The following is a 24,261-nucleotide window of genomic DNA, read 5'->3' as shown; positions in this document are numbered from 1 at the left end:
TTCACTTAAACAATATAATCTCAGTTCCCTGGCCTCTGCAACTCTTCCATGCCTGCCAATTCCCATGGCACACTTAGAGTCTGCTTTGCCTAAAGTCACTCAATTTTCAAAATCACAAGTCTAAATATTCTGCTTCCTCACCACCTCAGATGAGCCCACTGCAACTCTTTTTGGCCTCATCTGGCCTCTTGGCATTTACTTCCACCCAATGCATCAGCCTTCTCCTTTATTCATATCCATTATTATCCATCTTAGGCTCTATCTTTGCAATAACATAATTCACAATACTCCCCAAACCCTTAGGCATACGTTGCCTTTATCTTTTCAGAGCATATGACTGTCAAAACTCAACCAGAGATATATTTGTGATCTGTTTCCGGTAGGGCCTGCTGTCCAGGAGCCATATACTGCTGAGAAAGCCACATAAGAGGAAAAAGAGGTGGCTTTCTAAACATGTGATCACCAACTTCAAATGAGCTCTCAGTACTTTCCAGAAATATTGAATTTACCTGAATAGTTCCATTTCCCATTCTCTTCAATAGCACTGCCAAGCCTTTTCCATTCTCCTCAAACCTTCAACCCCAATGCTTTCCCCTTCACTCTCAGCAACCAATCTTATTTCCCACCTTCCAGAGAAAATAGAAGCCTGAATATCCAACTGTATAAGTAATATCCTGATTTCAGTACTCAAACTCTCCACAAATTATGCATGTGCAGAACCAAAACCTGTCTTCTGTTGATGCAGTCCCTGAATACTTCTGGGAGACACTGGGGATGTCTCCTCTGCACTCGCAAACTATACTCTCATTCTCCTGCTTTGCTTTCTTTGTTCTCCATGTCAGCTGCCTGCGAGACCCCTCAAGGAATATTGCTTATTAAGCCAGATGGCCAGGCACCCCCCTCCCCAAAGGACCTGTGGTCCTGTGGGAACGTGGTTTTTAGTGCTTCCTCGGGCAGTGCTAGGCTGAGTGCCCCTCTGAGAGCCCTGCCTCCATGGTTACTGATGGTACCTCATCACACAGTCTCAAGACTGCCTCTCTGTGCCTCAAACTTCATAGCATCCCTCATACAAAGCCACTTTCCTTGCTCCTCCAGTCCTCTATCCCAGGCACTCACTCCCATCCAGGCCATCAGATGAGGAAACAGATGGTAGCAGGACCTCACTGTTCTTCTAGGGACCCAGTCCCCTGCACACCCACCTCCTAGCAAGCTTCCCTCCCTACATGCAAGCCTCTTCCTGCAAACAAAAACCAGCCCACTGGTTTAGGGGGCAGCACCAGAGTGTGATATGGTATAAGGTCAGCCAGGACACCTTATAGCAGAGGACACATTGCCGAGGGGCAGGGTTTACCGGGAGGAGAAAGACATGGCCTTTTCCCTTGGGAGCCCTCAGTCTGCCAGGAGAAATAGAGCCTAAGCATATAAACAACTAATGCACATCCAAGAAATCACCATACTGTCCCTTTAACAAGTACAATTCAGAGAAGGGCAACATACATCACATTGGGAGTTTGTACAGGGCAGATGCACTCCTAGGGGGCATGACTGGGCTCTTGTTCCCCTAAGCTCTTCTGAATGGTGAAAGCATTTGCTCTACTGCCAAAAAAGGAAAAAAAAAAAAAAAAAAAAAAGGAAGGAAACGCACACACTTTAAAATCCTAGGGCTCAATTCTATAGCTAAGGTTTTCCTGCAGTTTGGCTGTCAAAAGGAAACTGATCCTGAGGCCTGAGGGACTGGCAAAGAGTCTGCCTTGCACTGAAAAATAATTGTGGTCCAGCGTTGCCTTTATTTACCCAGAACATTCAATGTGCCTTTTTCCTCCATCTTTCACATCCGCTCAGAGAAGATGTTAATTTTCTGAAATTAAACACTTAGCTTGATTACTGTTTTGTTAATTGCTGCATTCAGAAACCCCTGGTGCTCCTGCCTGTTTAACATGGATGGTACTGTGAAAATGATAGGCGCGGGACTGGCATGCAGGGGGACAGACAACAGTGCTGGGATGCCATCCTAACCACCCTCCCTGCATTTGCTCAAGCAGCTGGGACCCTGCCAGTAGGGGAGGTAGGACAGGCCAGGTCGTAGAAAAGCAGCTCCCACAGAGCCATGGTTATGGTTTGGGGATGCAGTGCACACAGGAAGCCTCAGGTCTTACCAACATCTAGGAGAATATAGGGGGAAACTGCAATCACAGCTCCCCACCCAAAGATGCCTGATAAAGGAAAGATCACAGAGACAGCTAAAGCTGCATCATTTGCTGATGCCTGAGATTACTTTAAGGAAGACTGAAGCATCATTCATGTATTTATTTAACAAGTTATTAGTTCATTCAATGAACATTTATTGATTGCTTTCTATATTTCAGGCACCCAACTAGATACCTATCTGGACACAATAGTCAACAGGATGGATACAGGGCTTTCTCTCCTGGAGATGCCAGTTAGCTCATGGAGTTGACTTGCCACAGGAGCATGGAGTGGATGGATCACCTGGATCCTCTTCCCTCCCATCCTCTTTGCCTCTTTATGAGATACCTCTTTATGAGATAGTTCACAAGGTGAACCACAACTATCTCATAATCCAACTGGTGTCCCCTCTCCAATAAGGGTTATAACAATCTCATGTGGATATAAGATCCTTACAGGCTAAGAAATTTCCTCCAGTCTCATTGTCAGTAGCCATTTTTACACCTGAAGCTATGTACTTAGAGTGCCTGGCCCAAGATGGAGTAAACAAGCAAATAGGTCCCTGAGTCCTGTGGGCACTCTGGTAATCCTCGCAGAGTGAAGGCAGTTCTGGAGCTGTTAGCAGCATCACAAGTCACTGCTCATGACCTGGAAAGAAGAATTCTCATACCCAACCACTGTGTGGCCCAGCGTGTGATATCCGTCCACAAGGAGTTCATTCAAATTGGTCTGTTGAACAATAAAATATCCCATCCAACACATTGTCACTGTATAGCTACATCCACCACCAACTGAAATGCCCTCTGGCAACAACATGTGGTTCCATCCTAACTTTTGGAATGTAAGAGTGGGCACCACAGAAGAGGGTGGTACCAAGAGCCCAGCTGAGGGTCCCGTACCCCATCAAGTCACTTCCCAACTCAGTCACCTGCTTACTTTCTTACTTTGTGACTTTTCTGGGCCTCTGATCCCAGTCTCAGTGAGTGCTGTCGACTAGAATGCAAGCTCCACAAAGGCACAGATTTTTGTCTGTTACGTGTGCTGCTGTGTGCCCAGTGTTTACAGCAGTATATGGCATGCAGAAAGGCCTTGAAAATATGTGACAAGTAGGCGAATGAATGAGAGCCCCTAAGAAGCAGTACCCTTGAGCCAGTACTTGCAAGCAGTCATAAAGAATGTGTTAAGTGAATGAATACATTTCCAAAGTTAAAGTGCCCAAACAAACCAATCCCTTTGAGAGTGGTTGAGTCTCTCTGTGTTCCTCTGAGTGGATCAGGGCTTGTAGCATCATCCTAAGCAACTTTCCCTAAGTCTTCCTGCAAGGAGCCACAGCAGAGGAAGACTCCAGATTACCTGACTCATCTGGGAGGCTATCTTACGATGTTACCTGCGGGTCACCAGGACACATTCTCATCACCACTCCCCAGCCAAACACTTACATACTAATGCTCATCTGTGGGGACTGAAGCCATCTGGCAAATATTAATCAAGGCTCTCTGTGCCTGGCATTGTGCGGCCATTCCCTCAGGAAACTGGTGGTAGGTGAGAAAGTGTGATTCTCCACACAGCTCACCATCTGGTGGAGGACCCCAAGGTTGCCAAGGATAGAAGCCAGGACATTGGTCACAGGCAGTGCCATCTGCTGACCCTCTGAGCTCAGTGGAGAACACATCATTGTTTGCAAATGGCCAGGGGCCTTCTGAGGCCACTTGGAAGTTCCTTCTCAATGCCAGAGCTTAAGAAACAATAAAAACAACCTTTTCTAGAATTAACAATGAGAAGAAAGCAATGAAATGAACTATGAAATTGAATTAAGAACAGTGAAAATTTTATTTGCTTAAGTTTTTTTTTTAACTTTTCTTTATTAACTTCAATGAAAGTTTTCTTTCAAGTCCTTCTAGTCTTTAAAATTCTCACTCAATCTTTTCTCTGCATCGGAGCAAATTTTGCCTGCTAATTTCCAGTGAGCACAGCCCTTAAAAATGAACTGGCTTCAGCATATGGATCTTAACACTCTACATTTTTACAGGCAGCAGTGTAATATTGTTTTAATATTTAATTTTGAGATTTACATAATATCTTTCCTCCAAAGAGCTCAATACATTGCAATATCATAAAATTCCTTTTCATATTCAAAGATTACTCTTTATGCATGCAAATACTATATTTAACCAAGGAATAATGCAAATTAGGTGATGTATTCAGAGGAGTTGATGGACCAGGTAATTCTTTTGTAAGAAAATTAGTGTATTCGAGTGACTTTAACTGTCTAAGAACTTCAAAAGTGTCTTAAAAATGGACAAACTATATGGGCTTGTAACTATTAACAGAAATAGTGCAGCATTTTTAAAAGAAAGTAAGTAATGGGTTGTGTCTGTGTTGTGGGCATGATGAATAGTATTCCACATGGAAGTGGCATGCAGGCCATACATGAACTGCATATAATATAAATGTCAAATATAAATTGTGCTGATAGGATCATGCAAGTAAGGGGGAAATTGTTGCTTCTTCAAATACACAATGAGAAAAGATAGACAGGCTCCTCTGAACATCAGAATCATCCGGTGGCAGGTACCCAGGTTCTGGGCTCCAGTTCCTCCCTCGTCATTAGCTCATTGGGATACAGACTTTGCCACTCTCGTTTCTGGTGCCTATTCCTCCCAGCACAGAATAGAGAAACCAATATCTGTTATGTATCTGATACAGATAACATCAGTCCCAAACAAAGAAACTGTGAAGCCTTGGAAGGAAACAGTCTAGGGAGAAAAAGTACAGCCAATTGCTCTCTAGCTCAAGACATACTCCCAGAAATGATGCTAATCTCTCAGTCCATAGCATAGTTTACAGAGTGATTTTCTATCTGCTGTCTCATTTGCTTGTCACTATAGTACTAGGAAGCAGGTATCATGACTCATATTTTATAGGCAAGAAATGAGGGATCTTGCCAGTTAAATGAACTTGCATGATTCATGTGAGGAGCAGAGAGGGAAAGAAACCCCAGGAATACCCCACTGCACTCTGCCACCATGAGCCCACAGGTGAGGAAGATGACTGCCCCATGGTGGAATGAGAATGGAAAACAGAGCATGCTTGGCAGTAAGACTTGGGTTAATCAGATTCACCCTCTGAATCAGAGGTTACAAACCATCGCCAACAGGCTAAATCCAGAATTGGATTTGTTTGGCTCTCAAGTGCTTTAAAATTTTCTAATCAGTTGTCAGCATTTTAAATCTGGATTTTCAGCTTATAAAATCAGGCAGTGCTGGGCATGGCAACTCTTGCTGGAGCTGAACAATGGCTGCCTCTCTGCTCTTTAGTTCCCTGCAGTCCCCACCACTCCCTATTGCCTTGTACTTGGCCCCGCTTTGCTCCTCTCCATTACCTGCCTGGCCTTAGGGGTCTTTGAGTTTTTTCTCTTTGGCTTAGATGGTCCCAAGTTCATGTGCTGTCGGATTCATCTTTTATACCCCCAAGATTTCCTCTGAGGTCTTCTTTTCCAACTTTGACACTCCAAGTCTATTTGGCAGAAGAGAGAAGTAAAGTTTGTCATTCACTTAATTCTCTCTGACAGTCAGATGATCCGGCCATCAGTCTGAATCTGGGGCCAGATGCCAGAGAGTGACTGCAGGAGTTAGTGGTGATAACAATCTCTCTGCAGATCACTTGGCCACTGGAACAGAGAGAGTTGCACCTGATCTGGTCTATTTTAAACTCATGGCAGCTGTATTCAGTGCAAGGATGTATCCCTGAAGACCTCACGTAAATTTGAGCTTGCATAATTCATGACCAATCCTGACCAAAGATGATGGACATTTTTTTGACAGCTAAAGTGGCCTAGCAATGTGGCAACAGCTTAGAGAGAGCTTATGACTTACACAGTCCACTACAATGTGATTTTTCATCAGTCTGAGGATAAAATGGCCACAAACCATCTCACAGCCAAGAAATGATGTTTCTCAGAAATATCTGCAGCCTAGGGAGGTGCAATGATGTTTCTCAGAATCATTTGTTGGCTGTGAGATGCTGAGCAAATTCAAAACTGCTCTGACCTAAGTTTCTTCATCTGACCCACCTTCTCTATAAAAAGAACAAAAACAAAAACAAAAAAACATGTGGTAGGGCTTGGCACATTGGAGGTGCTCAAAGATATCAGTTCTCTGTCACTGCCTTTGGACTGGGTAAGGATCCAGTCCTGAAACTCTCCAAGGGATACCTGGTCCTTGAATAGTTATGACTACAGACACAATTGGGGTCATGATGGGAGAAGATGAAGGCTCTCTGAATCTCAGAACTCAACAGACAAGCTTGTCTCTGAGTGAAAAACCGTTATCTACCATGTGCCCAATGACCAAAAACAAATGATAGCAAAAATCTCTACGGTCTCTTCTTAGATCTCACCTCTTGGAATCAAGAAGAGCCTATTGTTGGAGACTATGAAATGGGGGGCCTAGAGGTACTGTCCACTTTTAGGACAGAACACCATAAGGCAGACACAGACAAGGGACATCCTGTTGATCTCTTTCTAATCCTAGACTCTCCAAATCCCTTTAAGTCTCTGCTTTCTTATCAGAAAAATAGGAACAATAATCCCCAAGTCATTGTGTAATTACGAGGATTAAATGAGTCCACATAATTCCAAAATTCTTTGTGAACTCAAAAGAAACACAAACAGGAGGTGTCAACTATAATCATTATTACTCATCTATTTCTCAATCAGGACCCACTCAGTAGTCCAAAGCCACTTCACAGTTTGGGCAGTTCCAGACATAGAGTACGCAATCAATAAACACAGGTTGATTTAATGATTGATCCCAGGACTCCTCTTGGTCAAATTCTTTGCCTTCCGTCTATCTACTAATGACCCAAACAGTAGGACAGGTGGCCACAGGCACAAAGAGGGGTCAAACCATACAATGAAGCCAGGGGAGGAAGACTGAGCTAGATCTGACCCAGAGTGGACCAGCTCAGGGGTATTCTGGGAAGGTTAGACATGTCAGGACCTATTGGTAACACATGGGTCCACCCACCTCAGCCTTTCATGGATCTGAGTCTAATATTAGAGTTTTTATGATAACTACTTTTTAGTCTCTCTTCCACCTCTGGTAAAATACATAGCTTCTGTCCATGGTTCTAAACTGTTCTCACAGAAGTTCAGGTTTGAATGTTTATTTGATGGTTCTTATCTTTAAAAAAATACTATCTGTTGGTTGAAAATAATTTGTATTTACACATAGATTCATCAAATCAGTGCAATGGCAGCCTGTTCCTCAGTCCACAGCCCATAGATTAGGAACTACTGGTCAACTTGATATTTGTTTTACAATAACCATGTGCTCCCAAGAAGCAATTGGATCCTTCTCTCAGTGAGTGTAAACTCTCTGACACCAGAATTCCAGAGTGACCAAACAGGAATCATAGATTGGAAGGTGATAATGGAGGCTAGGACTACAAAATCAGGGATGATTAAGATTAAAGGGCCTGCCAGAGGGAGAACAAAGCACGTGAGAAGTGTGCTCATGGAGGAGCAAAAGGGTGAGGATATAAATGAATATTTTACATGTTGGTAATTCAGGGCCCCTTGCAAGAGCCTTGGTCCCCCAGCTCCACTGCAGTCTAGGAAGGTGCAGATGGCAAGACAGGCAGATGGGCAGGTTCGGGAATAGCAGGGTAAGAGAAGGGAGGGCAGAAATAAAAGCAAACCGATATAAGTGGCAGGTTTGTTCGCACATGCTTAGAGAGAGAGAAAAGACAGCCAAGCCCAGTGTAACATGACAGCCTGGCAGGATTGTCATTCCCAGAAGCTGGGACACTAAAATATTTCAGCCAGTTTTCTGCCTAAACTCTTCAAGGGAAATACTGCTAACAAAGGCTGCCCATGTTACATGCTTAACATAATGCAGAAATTACCATTCTCCTTTCTTTGGGTAAGACAAAATGCCACAACCTTTGTCTCTACGGCACCAACACTGTGGTCACCAGCTGGAGGCTTCTACACTTCCGCTCTTATTTTCTCACTACATGCGTATGCATGTAAACACGTGACCATACACATACATACAAACATACCACATGAACACACACACACACACACACACACACACACACACACAGCAACAACGCAGCCATCTGGATAGACATGCTCTCCTATGACACCTTTTTTCTTCTCAGTTCTGACAGCTTAAACTCAAGATTCGTCTGCCATCAAAGATGCCTAAGATGCCTGGTTTTAAAAGAAGCAGAATGAGTCTGAGGGTGGGGAGGTGAGTAGAAAAGGATAGAGTAGAAAAGAGAAGGTCAGGGAGGGGGAGATACACAGAGGAAGAGAGAGCTGAGATAGATGCTTGGCTCCTGCTATTCTACTAACAAGCTGTCCTTTTAGAATTTGTTAATTGAGAAAAAAATCTATAATTCCAAATAACATCACGGTCCACTGCCTATGACCCTCGTTGCCTGTACATGTGATGTTCACTTCCCCTCTGCAGCCTTGCACAGTAACCCTGGGAGAGAGATTGCTCATTTTTCTCTAACTCCCTTGGTATTTACTGCATGCGTATAGCATTTTACCTTGCAGCTTTGTGCTTTGTATCTATATCCTCTAAATTCGTCAGTTAATGAGTTTCATGAGAGGAACAATAGTGTCCAAGTATCACTGCATCCTTCACTGTGTCTAATCCACAGTGTGGCACACAGTACATGCTAAATGACTATCTCTTAATGATGAATGAATAAATAAGTGCATGAATGGACTGGTTAAATTGATATAAAAATAAACAGATTCTTGCAAGAGCTGTGAAAAGTAATGAAGAGAAAAGATCAGAAGAGTGCAAGATTCAGAAATAAAGAAAAAGAAAATGTGTTCTGAGCTGCGCCAGAGGATGCGCTGGTTATCGGAAGCAATCTATTGCCATCTATCTGAGGTCTCAATAGAAGCATATCATTCATCAGAGCAAGCTATAAAGGAGAATACACTTTTGAACTACGGAGGTTTAATTGGAAAATGAAGGCAATATTGATTTAATCATATGATATCTGGAAAACTTCTGTCATTGGGTTTCCATAAAGCATCGTTGGTGGCCCTGTTCTCAAAGTCTTTCAGTGCCTCCACTCACTCACCATCTGTCTGTCCATCCATCCACCTACCCACCCCTCTGTCCATCTGTCCATCCATTTACACAATCCTCTGTTTGTCCACTCACACACCTGTCTGTCCATCTCTTCATCCATCTTTCCAACAGGATTTGTTGAGCTCAGGCTGGATGAAGAGCACTAGGTCCTATTCTGGCTTGGATACACCTCTTTGCTTTTGTGTTGGGCACAAGAAAATCCCCTAGTCTGCAGCTCATTCTCAGAAGCGCAACACTACACCTGCCTTCTCCATGTGATCACAAATGCCCATCACCTGACTCGTTCACTCCTGGACAGAGGCTTGACAGCACACTGGCAGGATGGGTGTGTCTGCAGCTGTGTCTGCCTAGAGACAAAGAGCCAGCCACACATCCACACAGGAGCACAGAAGCCTCCAGACTTACCGGCTTGGTTTGTGGTGATGTTGACAGAGACGTGCTGTGGGGGAAAGGGACTCTTGCTGGAGACTCCATTGATGGCCTGGATGTCAAAGGTGTAGGGGGTGTGGGCCCACAGGCTGCTGATGGAGACACGGCACTCAGTCAGGCCCAGCTGCCTGGGCACAAACTCCACATTGTCGTCGCAGCGGGAGCAGCTCCGGCGGTCTGCCCGGCACTTTTTGCAGATGATATTGTAGGTCACATCATCCCGCCCACCTGTCTCCCTTGGAGGGTGCCACTCCAGAATGATGGATGTCTCATTGACGATGGAGATAACATTGCGGGGACCTGATGGGACGCCTGCAGGGAGACAAAGAAGGGTCCAGTGAGGCCAGACATAAGCTTCCTTGTCCAGCATCTCTCTTGTCTGCCTCTGGTGCATTCCCATCCTCATCAGTGCGCTCGCCTCCCACTCCTTCCTCAACCCCAAATGTCTATGCTCCTATTCATTTTGAAAAAAGAGTAAGTGAACAGAGATGACACCTTGTCCCTAGCTCCCATTTCAATCATCTTCACTGAGGCTTTTCTTCTTTCTTTTCTTTTCTTTTTTTTTTTTTTTTTTGAGACGGAGTCTTGCTCTGTGCCCCAGGCTGGAGTGCAGTGGCGCAATCTTGGCTCACTGCAAGCTCTGCCCCCTGGGTTCATGCCATTCTCCTGCCTCAGCCTCCTGAGTAGCTGGGACTACAGGTGCCCACCACCATGCCCGGCTAGTTTTTTGTATCTTTTAGAAGAGATGGGATTTCACGGTGTTAGCCAGGATGGTCTAGATCTCCTGACCTCGTGATCCGCCCGCCTCGGCCTCCCAAAGTACTGGGATTACAGGCATGAGCCACCGCACCCGGCCAGGCTTTTCTTCTTTCAATCACGTGTGCCAAGGGAAAGAAGGTTCCAGGACCTGGGTTTAAGGCCTTTTGTTCTCAGGATCAAGCCGCATCCTCTAACCGGGTTTAGGATTAATAAAATGTATATATATTGAACATTTACTGGATTCTTTGTCTAATCTTAATTGGTGTAGAACTCAAGGGTAAAGGGATATGAGTGGCCCCTCCAAAAGCCCTAACATATTCTGAAATTCTGCACAAAATCTCACACAATTTAGGATCTATGTGGTGTGTGCCTGGGAGCAGGGATGCATCTCTGTAGGACAGGCTTCCAGAGCACCTGAATAGATGCATATTTACATTGCACCAACTTTGACACATGAGACAAGAAGCAGAATTGGGTGGGAGAGGTTCATGTAGTCACTTTGGGCCCCATGACATAAGAAAACATAACAGTGTGTTTAGATGTTCTGCTAGCTGCTTTATGTACATTACCTCATGTATTCCCCCCAAGACCCCTACCAGGAAGATACAATAATTATCTCAATTTAATAGAAAGGGGAAGTAAAGCTTAGAAAGGAGGCTGGCTGTAGATTGCATAGGTCTGTAAGAACTGAAGCCGGTGTGAAAGACCATACCTGCCTGATTCCAAAGCTCACGTTCTCAACTATAGCCCTGCTCTGAACAGACCTTCTCTTACAAACCAGATAGGGTCGCTGGGACTCACAGAGGTCAGCCTCCTTCCTCTGGAAAGCTCTGTTTATGGCCACTTTTCACAATCTGGCGAAAACTGAAATGCCTTGTTGCAAAACTGTGGAAATCCTGGTGCTTCATAGAAGAGCAAAATATTGCTGAATTAATGGTCACAATGCTGGGCATTTTTGAGATTAAGTTGGAGAATCTGTTGCCCAAAACCAGAACAGATCATAGCCTCAGGTTCCCAAGCCTGAGCCTTGCATCTCCTCAGTGTCTAACCGATAAAAATGAATCCTGCCCGGAAGCCCCCCTTTCGAATGGCAGGTCTGCTGGAGCAGCCGCTTCGGATAGTAATGCATTCAGAATTCATGCACGTGACTGTCACCAGCTGAACGAAGACATGTGTAAAGTGGTTCATGCTGGAGACAGGAATCAAATGCCAACACACAAAATGAGGGAATAACAACAAGGTCGGGGGGCACCAGGGAAGGATTCTGTGTTGAATCAGTCAACAGCAAGCAGCTAGAGCAGAAAGCAAATATTAAATCAGGTTCTATTAAAACATGAAAGAAAATCAGTACTGTACCATATAAAGCCCATTAGGCCTGAACTAAAGCACAGCATTCATGCATGCTTGTGACAGGGCAGAATTCATGAAGCATTTTTACTGAAGTCTTGCAAATAGTATTCAAGAATTCCCCACCCATCTGCCCAGGAATAAACATCCATCTCTTTTCAAATAATCACATAGCTAGTGCTGGGAAGGTAGTCGATACTGTCCCACGTAGGCTCTTACGGGGCTGGGCCAACCTTGCCCCACAGTGCACAATTCATTACCATCCACATTGGTCACTGCCTGTCTTAGACATGTCTGTTTGCTTCTGACTGATGGGACACAGACCACAAGCTCTCAGCAGTCAACGCCACTCTTGTTAGTCTCACTTTTATAGCAGAGAGCCTACACTCACCCACGGGCCCCTGTTTCTCATCTCAAAATAAAGACATTCACTGAGTGCTTGCTTTATACTAGGTGTGGGGTGAATCTTTTTATCTCACTGCATCCTTGGGACATCCTAGGCAATCACTCAGAAAGCAGCCTCGGGTGAAGGGGGAGGCAGGCACTGACCAAGAGAGTGACCATCCATCCCTCTCACCCATTGAGACTTTCCTCCTTCAATTATCTCCTCTTTCCTTTGAGCTTTGGCTACACTCTCCCCACTGACTCCAGCTTCTCAATGTAAACTCAAACAAGTGTTTGCCATTTTCAAACCAAAACATCATCACCTGGCATCTCTCTAAATTGAACACCCTCTCTTCTTTACTCTTGGCTGAGCCAAGCTTTTCCAAACAAGATCCTACACTTACTGTTTTTCTTCTCTCCCTGCTCAGCCAACTGAAGCCTGGTTACTTCTCCACTTCTCTGCTATGACTACTTTTCCTTTGGCTTTCTATGTGACAAATTCAGGGAACACAATTCAATCCTTACCTTCCTTAACACCTGTGTAGTCACCAGTCAGGCTCTGGGAGCCACATCTTCTGTATCCCCTAACATAGGGACTATTAGCACAATCTGTCCATTTTCCTCTACTTTTCCTTAGATATGTCCCTTCCTCTCTATCCCCATGGCCTCAGATTTCTTGGCCTCATCGTTTTTCCTACCCTACTGCAAAAGCCTCCTAATTCATTCTCCAACATTGCTTCTGCATCTCTCTGATACAGTCTCTTCTGCCAGAGTGTGAGTTCTAAATTGCACATGGAGTCATGGCGTTCTGCACAATTTCCCCCCCCTGCTTCCTGATTATCCAAAATGGTTGCCCTCCTTTCCATGCCATTCAAGTCCCTGTGGGATCTTGCTGTTCTTGATCTCATCCCTGGCAGTTGACCTTCACCCCTCGTATTCTGGCTAGTAGAAATGTTCCCGAAATTTCCTGTGCACACTAAACTCTCTTCTTACCTCTGAGCCTCTACACAATGTTCTTCCCTCTGTCTCAAGTTCTTTTCCCTCTGTATCAACTTGATGAACTCCTGCTCACTCTTCAAGGTCTAGCACCCATTCCACTAGGACCCTTCCCTGAGGTCCAGCAGTCATGCTCTCCCCATGTGGGCTTCCATAGCTCATTTCCAGGTGCCTACGTGAGACTCCATCACTGCATCGTGATTGTCTCCTTTTCTTTGTCATCCTCACCCCACTGTAGCCTTCTGGTAGGCAGGGGCTGCTGTCTGGTCTGTTTCTGTGATTCCTATCCCCAGACAGCACTTTGCCCTCCAACCTGGTTTTCTACCTTTGCTCAGTGTGCATAGAAAAAGGTTCCCCACATATGCCCCTCTCCAGCATAAGACAGGATGCCTGCTGTAGGTGGATGGAGGGGCCTTGGAGAGGCCTTGAAGCAGCAGCAGTAATCAGTGATGACCCACTGCTTGTTACTCTGAGAGGCAGAGGCTTTGGTGAGGCAAAGGTGGCAAATGAAGAGCTGGATGGAGAGTTTTGCCCAGTCTCTGATCTAGTGGCCTCCCTGAGAGCTGGGAAGACCCACCCTGCTCCCAGCTGCTCAGGAGGAACAGGAGGAAATGCAGTGAGTTTCCCCCCCAAACCCCAAATCCCTTTCCAGGGGAAGGGATTTTTCGTGTTGATTAGGAAAAGTCTTTATATAAAGCAGCCACTGCCCCCTTCCCATTCACGTGTGCTTTTCAGAGCAAATGCATCTGTGGGGCATGAATAGGGGCTTGTGAGGGTCATGGTTGTTGAGTGCAGGAGTACATAAATCTGAATCCTTTCCTTCCAAGGAGCAGAAACAGACATTAAGGGCCTTCCCTGGAGAATGGACTCAGAGGGTTAGGAGAGCCAGACATGCCTGCAGTGTATCATTCCCCTGCCTCCTTGAGGGCAGGGGTGTGTCTTGTTCCTCCCACAAAGCAAGTGCCATTGCATATTTCTGGAGGTGACCAGAATCTGGGTCACAAAAAAATGACCATTCATTATTTACTCATTCACTCATTTACTCCCTTAACAAATACTCCCGGCATTCTTTTCAGCACTTGAGAGGCAGAAAAACCAAGACGGGCAAGCTTCTTCTCTCATGGAGTTTATATTCCAGTGAGAGAAAACTAATAGACTAGAAGGAAACAGAGAAATAAATGAAATTATTTTAAATAAGAATAAGTGTTATGAAGAAAAAGCACCAGGGCTCAGATGGCCTCCTAACAATGCTGGGCTCTGTCTCTTATTCCCATGAGGCCCACTCCAGGGCTGGCAAACCAGGGTCTCATGTCTGGGTGGTTAAAATGATGATGGTCCCAGATGTCTGTGCTGTAGCATCCTGATGAGATGGGCATATTCCTGCAGGTAGACTGCTCAGTCTCCCTCATGCCTAAATGAAAGTCTGACCAGGGTAGATTTGGTCCCTGCGTAAATCTCCCTGGAGGAAGGTGCTAAGCCACTTCCCTACCCATCCAGGCACTGCCTCCTTGGCTTGGAGCCCTACTCTTGCAGGGAGTATTCATCCAGAATCTGGGTCCCCAGCAACATCTCTAGGAAGGAGGCCAATTGAGACCACTAAACAAAAACATTACAAAGGGAAGCAGAGAGGGAAGCCAGAACAGCGAAAGAAAATCTGCCATCTCCTTCAGCAAAAGCCCTCGGTGAATGCAGTGGCAGGGCTCAGCACCGTGGTCTCCCCGTCTGAGCTCCCTGCTCTCCCTCGTTTTTCTTAATTACATACAGACAAGCTTTTTGAAGCCTCTCTGATCTGTTGCCAGGGTTACTTCTGATGAATGCATTCTGTTTAAAGGGCTAAGGAAATTCAGTCCTTTTAAAGGGTGGGAGAAGTGTTGAGCTGTGATTTTCTGTTTGGGTGAGGAGGGAGTGTGGTGGGTCATGAGTTATGAAGATGGGTCTCCAATGTCCTCCAGGATGTGCCTGAGAGGTTGGCTCAGCCTGCATGGAGCATGGTTGTCACTGGGATCAGAAAGGGTTAAACAGGATCCTTCTAGACCCACAGGGCCAGCCCAAGTGTTGCCATATTAAGATAGAATCTCCTGCTTCTTAATGTGATTTGGGCCAGATAATTTTTTAAAGAATGGTGAGACAGGGTGTGTGGGAGAGAGTGGGTGAGTTTATTTGAAGGCATTAAACTGGAAATAAGAGCACTCCTGAGTAATCAAAGGGAAAATCTGCTGAAGACAGGTAAGCCCCCAAAGCCAATTCTTTTTTTTTTTTTTGAGACAGAGTCTCGCTGTGTCGCCCAGGCTGGAGTGCAGTGGCCGGATCTCAGCTCACTGCAAGCTCCGCCTCCCGGGTTCCCGCCATTCTCCTGCCTCAGCCTCCGGAGTAGCTGGGACTACAGGCACCTGCCACCGCGCCCGGCTAGTTTTTTGTATTTTTTTAGTAGAGACGGGGTTTCACCGTATTAGCCAGGATGGTCTCGATCTCCTGACCTCGTGATCCGCCCGTCTCGGCCTCCCAAAGTGCTGGGATTACAGGCTTGAGCCTCCGCGCCCGGCCGCCAATTCTTTTATCGGGAATTTAGTAGTAAATTTCAGGCTGGTACATGGTGCCAAGCAGGCAGGGTATAGCTCATTGTGCATTGCTGAAGCCAGGGTCTATGTCCTGGGATCCATCCCCATTGGGTGCTGGTGAAGGTTGCAACCATGGTGGTTGTCCACAAGGTTGGAACTATAACCTGGGAGAAACCCTCCCCTGGAAAACCCCACATTCAGGCTGGGATCATGCTCCTCTGCATCAGGCCAGAGGTGGGGCCCTCCCTACTCTGTGCATGACCACTTAGAGAATCTGATAAAACAAAGCTTTTCCCCCAGAAAAGTGAACATGTGTTGGAACACATGAGTTTTCAGACTCCGAGTGGGTTCTTAGTCCCCTGAAACCAACTGATGAACCTCCTAAGTGTTCATGGTGACCAAGTTAAAATATATTCTCTAGTTGGTTGACCTTGAGAAAGTGAACTTCTAAGTCTCAGTTTCCTTATCTGAAAAATGGTAAGTCAGAGAATTTAATGAGATGACGTGCCTAAAGAGTTTAGCTGTAGCTGGTCCACAGAGAAACTGAGTAACATCTCAGGCTATTAGTAGTAGTAGTATTTGTATTGTCATTATTGGATTATCTGGAACCTTCACCTGCTCATGTAATTAAGGCTGACCTAATTCAGCCACCCTTTCTTGAGCAGAGACCCCTCATTCAGAATTATGCTAAAGACTGTGAAAGCCATGAGGTCATGGAATCTATGTTGGGGAAACCTGATGTAGGAGTCCATACCTAAGGAGTACTGGAAACTGTGAACATACACAGTAAAGGATCAAAGTGATACAGATGCAAAGGGTTACAGATGTTTGGGAAAAGACATGACCAGTGCAAATCAATAGATTCAGAGATGATCTCTGGCACCTGTCCACAGAAACACCTTGGAGTCTGCCTGCCCCAATCTGCACCTTCCAGGCCACCTAGCCCCAGCAAGCACTTCTACCAAGGGGTAGAACCTTAACCTGAGCATGGGGCTGTGTTTCCAGAATAGGTCCTGTTCTTATTAGGTACTGGGCTTGTGACTTCTGTCCACACCTGTGTCTCTGCTTCCTGGCCTCCCTAGCAGTAGCCTGACTTTGACTTGGTATCTGGTATTCATTGTCCTCCCCTGACCTATGGGAAAATAAACTTTTCCTTTACTCTCACAGCAAACTGTGCCCTCTTTTCACTCTCCCTTTAGGTGAAAGAATTGCAATGGGGTCTGGGAATGAGCCAGGAAGGACACTTGATACTCAAGACTCCTAGGTATTATCAGTTAGGAGAGCAACAAATGTAATGTTCTTCATGGCTGAGAAGATTCAAGATTGTAGTTTGGAAAAAGTACTTCAATATGAACTTCAATATTGAATATGTACTTCAATATCGACTTTAGCACTCTTCAATATGAAATGAAGGTGAAGAGGTGGTAGAGAGGGTGACCAGAAAATGATATCAGGTGTATGGATGGTGGGAGAGAGTGTGGTGTGAGTGGCTGGGAAGGTAGCATGGTCCAGAATTCACTCTTCAAAATAAGGATTCTACCAGAGTGTTTCTTTCTCTGTTGGTTATTGTGACACAGCGACTTAAATGAACCATGTCTGAGTGACTGGAGGGCTTCCTGGAGAAGGTAAAAGGATCTTTGAGATTTTATGGGAAAGTAGAATTCAAGAAGCAGAAGCAGACAGGGAAATGGGGGCTGTAGAAGTTTGAAGAGGTCTTCTATGGGAGCAAAATATGCAGGGAACCAAGTCAGGCTGGTTATTATACCTAGCCCAAAGTATGGCACACAGGGCTAAAAGCAGGATGGGTTGGAGGATAACATAAGCCAAAAGAGGGAAAGTTTCAACTGTCAGCGATGTAGTACCATTATCAAATAAACATGAATTCAACTTCATGTGCAGTGGTCTTTTCTTCTTGATAAATGGTTATTTGAAAACAATGCCAAAACAAAAGGAAACAACACCAAACCTTTATTCTTTTTAAGTGCCATTTGTGGCTATGATGCTCTCTAGCCTAAGTTCAGCTCTCTTACTCTCCTTCTCTTGCCCATCCTAAGTATGATAGTAATTCCTTTTCCATCATTCCCTCAACAGGAGCACATCAAACAAGAATGACCAGCGTCCTAGAGGAAAGCGCTGTGATGTGGTGCAGCATGTTGGTTCAGGACCTTGGAGAGTGGCATAAGCCTATGTGTTCCCTGTCCTTTTCACTGAGTTCTCTCGCCAACAGTGGGGGTGCTTCTAAAGATTCTATGTCAGGCATCATAATAAGACCCCAATAACAGAGGCCAGTGGAACAAGGATTGCCCTGTTTTACCATAGGGGAAGGAGGTTATTGAGGCAACATGGGAAACCAGGAATAAGTTACCAGGGGCCTGTGGAAAGTAGTGGCACCAAAATGAACAGACTAGTAAGTCATTTAAAGGATGCCAAAGACATCCCCCTCTTGATACCAGAAGCTTGGAAGGGCTCAGGATCTTTAGAAAAAAATAGACCAAGAATTGTCTGCAGTCTGCTGACAATGAATACCAGACCAAGAATTGTCTGCAGTCTGCTGACAATGAATACCAGACATATGGGACATTGTTTTGCTCAATAAGGAATAAGTGGTGTCTGAAATTCTGAGGTGTCCCTCCAAGAGAGAGAATTGTGCTGAGGGTCCAAGGCAGCAGGGCTAGAAGGTTGGTTGATGCCTGTCCCACCGCAAGCTCAGGCATCCTTTGAGGCTCCTCTCCTCAAAGTACAGGATATCTCTCTGGGTCAAGGAGGAGAGGGCATTAAAGTTCAGGAAAATCATGTTGGTTTACTTTTTCTAATAGCCATGTGAGCACAACCTTATCAGAGAAAATTTTATACCACCTTTGAAATCAGTTTTAAATGAACCCCAGCAGCAAATTACTAAGGATGGGAGGTCACAGATCTTCAGAACAGACAGAACTGAGTTGAATTCTGGATTTTGGCATAACCTGCCTAAACCTCAGCATACTCACTGGTAAAATCTGCATGATGATCACAGCAACGCGTGGGAGTGTTGTAATGGACTACCAAATGAGCAGTGTAAGTGAAGGGTTAGAACAGTGCCTGTCACTTAGGATGGCTTCTCTATTGGCAGCTGTAATTTTTAACTCATTGTTATATGGTAATGATGAATGTGAAGACAATGACACAGGCACTGCCCTCATGGAGTGTATTGTCTAGTGAAGGAGTCAGATAACATTTCAATAAGTAGATAAATGAATAGTATCAGCAGTAACAGGGCTCTGATGATACATAGAGAAGGAGGAGGGGAGACAGCATGCCAGGGTGGTGTGGGGAGCTCTCTCAGAGCAGAGGCCATCTGGACAGAGACCTGAGTGTGATGAGACAGAAGCAATGCAAATATCTAGAGGGAGTGTTCCCCAGCCCAAAGTACTGGCATGTGCAAAGGCCCTGAGGTGGGAATACACTTGGTTCCTTCTTTGAGGAAGATCAAGGAAGCAGCATGGTGGACATATAATAATCAAGAAGGACAGGGGTCATAACAAAGATTAGAAAGGTAGTGGGGGAGGCAAACTCATAAGTCCTGGTTTCAGCCTGCCAGGAATTTTACTGTAAATGAGGTTTTACTGTAAAGAGGACTCTGAGCAAGAAATGGCATGCTTAGACTTATGCTGCCTTGGGGAGGACAGGCTAGAAGAGGATAAAGGTGGAAGAAGGCAGACCAATCAGGAGGCCACAGCAGTCATCTAGGGGAGAGGTGATGGTGGCTTGGGCCAGAGTGACATCAGTGGAGGAGATGAGAAGAGGCAGATTCTGAATACTTTGTAACATCTCTGAACAGCACAAACAGTCTTTTTACAGATACTATATCACTATTTTCTCTCCAAAACTCTATGAGGCATTATTATCACCATCTTAAAAATAAGAAAACAAAGGCCCAGAGTGGCAGAATGTCTTGTCTCTGATCACACAGTCACTAGTGGAGGCATATGTGTCACACAGGTGTGCATGCCCAGCACTGGTGCTGAGCATGGTGCTTGCCTTCTAGGTGACCAAAAGGGCTCCCTGTCCCATTGCCTTCCTGTGGACATGGCTCTGACTTGATGAAACTTGTTCATATCACTGCCTAAATAACCAGTTTTGGGTCCTTTCCCTGGAGCAGATTTCTACTTGACCTTGAATTGTCTTTGGAACCAAGAAAGATAAATTGAACTTTTGGATACTACGTGCATCTGAAAGAGCAGTAGAGGTCAACATGGAAATGTGAATTTTCTTTTATTGATAAATACCATATGCAAAGTACTGTCTTAGGTATTTTGTGGATTACTTAATGTAATCTTACCTTTCCAACACTCTTTGAAGTAGCAACTACTGTCTACAGTTTATTTATGAGAAAACTCTAGCTCAGAGTATAAAGAAACTTGCCCAACTCATGCACTGGTGGAACCAAGATTTGAGTGCAGGGCTGGCAGGTTCCAAATCTCATCCTTAACAACTCTTCCACCTGGGGTAGAGGCACCTAATGGTGTACAGCACAGCTGCGATGCAAAGCATTTTCTGGGGGCTGGGGGAAGATTTCATGGAGGCAGGAAGACGCTCCTGCCCCTGAGGCATCTCATCAGCTTCCCTGAGGAAACAGAACAACCATGATTCCAGGACTATGCTAAGCGAGTCTGCACGTGTTGCTCATTAGGGTCTTGGAAACACTGGGCCTGTACTCAGGCAATTCTCCTAATCATAACAGTTAGTAATAAGAATAAATGATTAGTCAAAACAAGGAGGGACCCTACTGAGAGGAATTTCAGGAGCATCAAAGAGCCTAGTGTTACACATTTCACCAAAACCAATGTTTGTAGAAAGTACTTCTTGTTTCTCCTGCTTCAATGGAGCCAATTGTCTGGGAGAAAGAAAGTAGGTTATACATTCTGGGAAAAGAGACAGCCCCTCTACCTAGTCTGAGCTCAAGTCTGAGAGTCTAAGTTTCCTTGGGGCTGCAGAAGCCCTTAGAGGATGGCTGAGGACCCTGGATCCTGGGAGGCAGTGCACCTCAGTAGGGAGGTATTTGTGACCAGTCTCAGGTTACTGTCCATGTGGGAGAGGGATAGAAGGTTGAATCTTCTAGCTGTGGCCCAAGGTGAGGCCAAAGAGAGGAAAGCTACAATATGCTCCCACCCCTGAAAATCCCCTGGAAATGCTCCAAATCAAGAACTATAGGTCACGTCATAAAAACATGGCCTTCAAGATCCCTTTTGTACCCCTGAAATGCAGCTTCAAAAGCTTTCTACAGTGAGGAAAGATGCACTGGACTCAAAGAAAAAAAACGGGGCTGAGTCTTAGCCTTGCCATAGTGTGACCTTAAGCAGTCACTTATCTTCTCTCAGCCTAATCATTCACTGATCCTTGACAGATCAATCCATCTGTGTTTACTGAGACCCTTCTGTGTGCTGTGCTGTGTATGTGGGGTTATGAAAAGTTCACTGATGTCTACCCTGAGAAGCTGAAGGTCTGTAAAGGAGACTGGCACCTATGCAACAGCTACACAAACCACTGACTGACAAAGCTAGTGGAGATCTATCCCCCTGAGCCTGGAGATGGCCAGGCATTGTGCTATGGGAACTTGAAGGAAACACTGCCCTCTTTATGGGAGAATCAAAAGGCATAACAGGTTAAAGCATTCCGTGATCCTTAGTGTACTTTATATGCATAAGAGACTGCCTGGTATAGTTATCCAGGAGTGCCTTTCCATCTCTTCACTTTCTAGAAGGGAAACAGGGACCAAGTGCACACCTGTACAATAAAAAAAAAAAAAGACTTTGTGCAGAACACTTGACCTGAAGGCCCTGTGAAGCAGGAAAAACATCTCTCTGCCTAGGGCCTCTGAGACCCCCAAGCAGACCTCCTGTATAGGTTCTCCCAGGCCTTCAGGTAGGGTCCTTGTGCCAAGTCCTGCTCACAGCACCTCTGACCTAGTCAGTCTCAGAGGAAGAATCCCCAGAGCAATTCCTGCTGAAAGATCACTACACTGGGCCACGTACTGCCAGGACAGGCTCCAAGGCTTTTGCTGTCATTGGAGGCAACAGTCCAGGCAAGCCGGTTAGAGTCTTCTTGAAGTGAAAAGACATTGAGACACACTTCAGTCTTTGGCACAATAGAGGAATAGGTCTTACTGGACAGAACTTGTACAGAGTTCCTTGTTCTGGACATTATTTCTAATTGATGCACTCAGGCCCTGAACCACCCAAAACTACTGGTTTGATTTAGCATATCTTGATGCAGCCCGGAGCTCAGTAATTCTCTCCATGCAGATGTAAGTGTGGAGATTCAGATCTGGATAGGAATTTGCTATGCATCTGGAGATCTGGTTGGTAGCCACTGGGCCAAAGTCCATTGGGCATGGAGGTCACATACAATGAAAGCCTTGCAGGTGAAGGATCTCAGCTCCTCACAAGCTACTCTCAGGAGTGCAGAACCTGGCTAGTTCCACACAACACACACCCTACTGAACTTTTGGATACTAGGCACTGATGAGGGAAGGGTATGGGACTTCTAAGGTGTTTCTTTTACAAGAAGACAACCATCTGGACCATACTGGGGGAGTCCCTGCTTCATGCAGGTAGGATGGAACCTCTGGGCTACTCTATGGTCAGAAGTCCTATCTCCCCACCATTCCTGAGAGATGGGGATGCCCATGGAGGAGTCCTGCATCTCCATAGTCCATCAAAAATGATTAAGGGTCCCCTTCCTAGATGACAGAATATTTTTCTAGTTGTCATAACTTTCCATGTTTTTCTAGAGACTGTAGATCAGACTGGCATCAAGATAACAACTGGGAAGTGACTATGGGTTAAATATTCATGGATTACTCATTCCATTTTCCTTGGGAATACACAGAAGACTCTTCCAGGCACTGGCTTATGTAGCTGTAAAAGAGACATGTGCTGCCTCTCTCCAGGTATCCAGAAAAGGCCCTGGTTCCTGAGACAACAATTCAAGGTCAAGAGAACAAAAAAGAAATTGAAAAAGGTAAGTATACTTTCCAGGGTGTCATAGGTCCCCCAAGAGAAAGTCCTGATTCTGACATTTCATAGACACAGTAATTCATGGCATGCAATGAAACCTTGGTGGTCAGTGTGTCTCTGATGACGAACACCCTCTACAGTCCCTCCCTGTTGGCCAGCCTCTGTTAGATGCCCACTAACAGAAGATGCCCAGCGGAAGAAAGCTCACTACTCCCACCATTATAGTGTAATCTATTAATAATCATAACCTGTTTGAAAATATAATAAAAAAGTATTTATTCATAATAGCCACAAAACCATAAAATACCTAGGATTAAATCTCACAAGACCTCTATGAAGATGACTACAAAACTTTACTGAAGAACGTGAAAGAAGACTTGAATACCTCATGCCTGAATGGAATAAAGAATATCATAAAGAAGAGAATCATCCCCAAAGTAATCTATATATCCAATGCAATTCCACCCCTGATTAAACAGGATTATTTAATGAAATTTGTTAAGCTGGTTGTAAGATTCATCTTGAAGAAAAAAATGTTTAAGAATGGGATAGCCATTTTTGAGAAGGAATAATAAACAGAGAGTTAGTTCACCAGTCATTGAGACATATCAGAAAGCTACCATCTTTAGAACAGTTTAGAACTGGTGCCAGAACAGACAGAACCACCAATGAGAAAGAATAAAGACAAACATACACAAACAGTTAGTATATAACAAAAGAAACATCTCACCAAAATGTGGACAATTCAGGTGGAATTCTTGGGATGTTATTTTTAATAAGATAAAAAAGAATACTGATATCACATCCTATGCAAAATAAAGTTCCAGATGGCAGAAGGAATTAAACATAAACACCATACAGAGAATTAAAAGAAAGCACCAAGGCCAATCTTGGTGGCTCATGCACATAATTCCAGCACTTTGGGAGGCCGAGACAGGGGGATCACTTGAGTCCACGGGTTTGAGACTGGTCTGGCCAACGTGGCAAAACCCCGCCTCTACTAAAAATACAAAAATTAGCCAGGGCTGGCAGTGCATACTTCTAGCCCAGCTACTCAGGAGGCTGAGGTGGGAGAATTGCTTGAATCCGGGAGGCAGAAGTTGAAAAAAAAAAAAAAAAGAAAAGAAAAAGAAAGAAAGTATAATATAGAGTGTTTTCATGCCTTAGAGTGGGAAAGACATACATAAAATGTAGTCAAAAGCTCAAGACACCAATCTCCAAACCAGAAAGAAAAAGATGGTCAGATTTGAGTTCAAAAATTTAAAACCTCAATATGACAAAACAAGTATCCATAGAGTTAAAAATAAGTGGAAGGCTGGAGGGCAGGATGTCACATATAATTAATTGTCATCTAGAAATCAATTTTTAAATACAGAAAATGGCAAGGGTTATAAACAGACAATTCCCAGAAGACAAAATAAATTGGTCAATAAACATATAAAAAATACACACTCATTTATAATCAGAGAAATACTAATCAAA

General features: G+C 44.7%; 1 protein-coding gene across 1 annotated transcript in view; it reads right to left on the bottom strand.

The window, feature by feature from the left end:
* The window catches only part of EPHB1 (EPH receptor B1), a 445,762-nt gene that overhangs the window by 110,712 nt on the left and 310,789 nt on the right, over positions 1 to 24,261 (bottom strand). Inside the window, exon 5 of the mRNA XM_010364833.2 lies at positions 9,717 to 10,052. Within this exon, the coding sequence (XP_010363135.1) occupies positions 9,717 to 10,052 (336 nt within the window). The remainder of the gene's footprint in view (positions 1 to 9,716; positions 10,053 to 24,261) is intronic.

This window comes from Rhinopithecus roxellana, chromosome 1, assembly GCF_007565055.1.
Source record: "Rhinopithecus roxellana isolate Shanxi Qingling chromosome 1, ASM756505v1, whole genome shotgun sequence".
Lineage (NCBI taxonomy): Eukaryota > Metazoa > Chordata > Mammalia > Primates > Cercopithecidae > Rhinopithecus > Rhinopithecus roxellana.
Note: the sequence above shows the minus strand (reverse complement) of the source record. Positions and strands in the feature narration are given on the sequence as shown.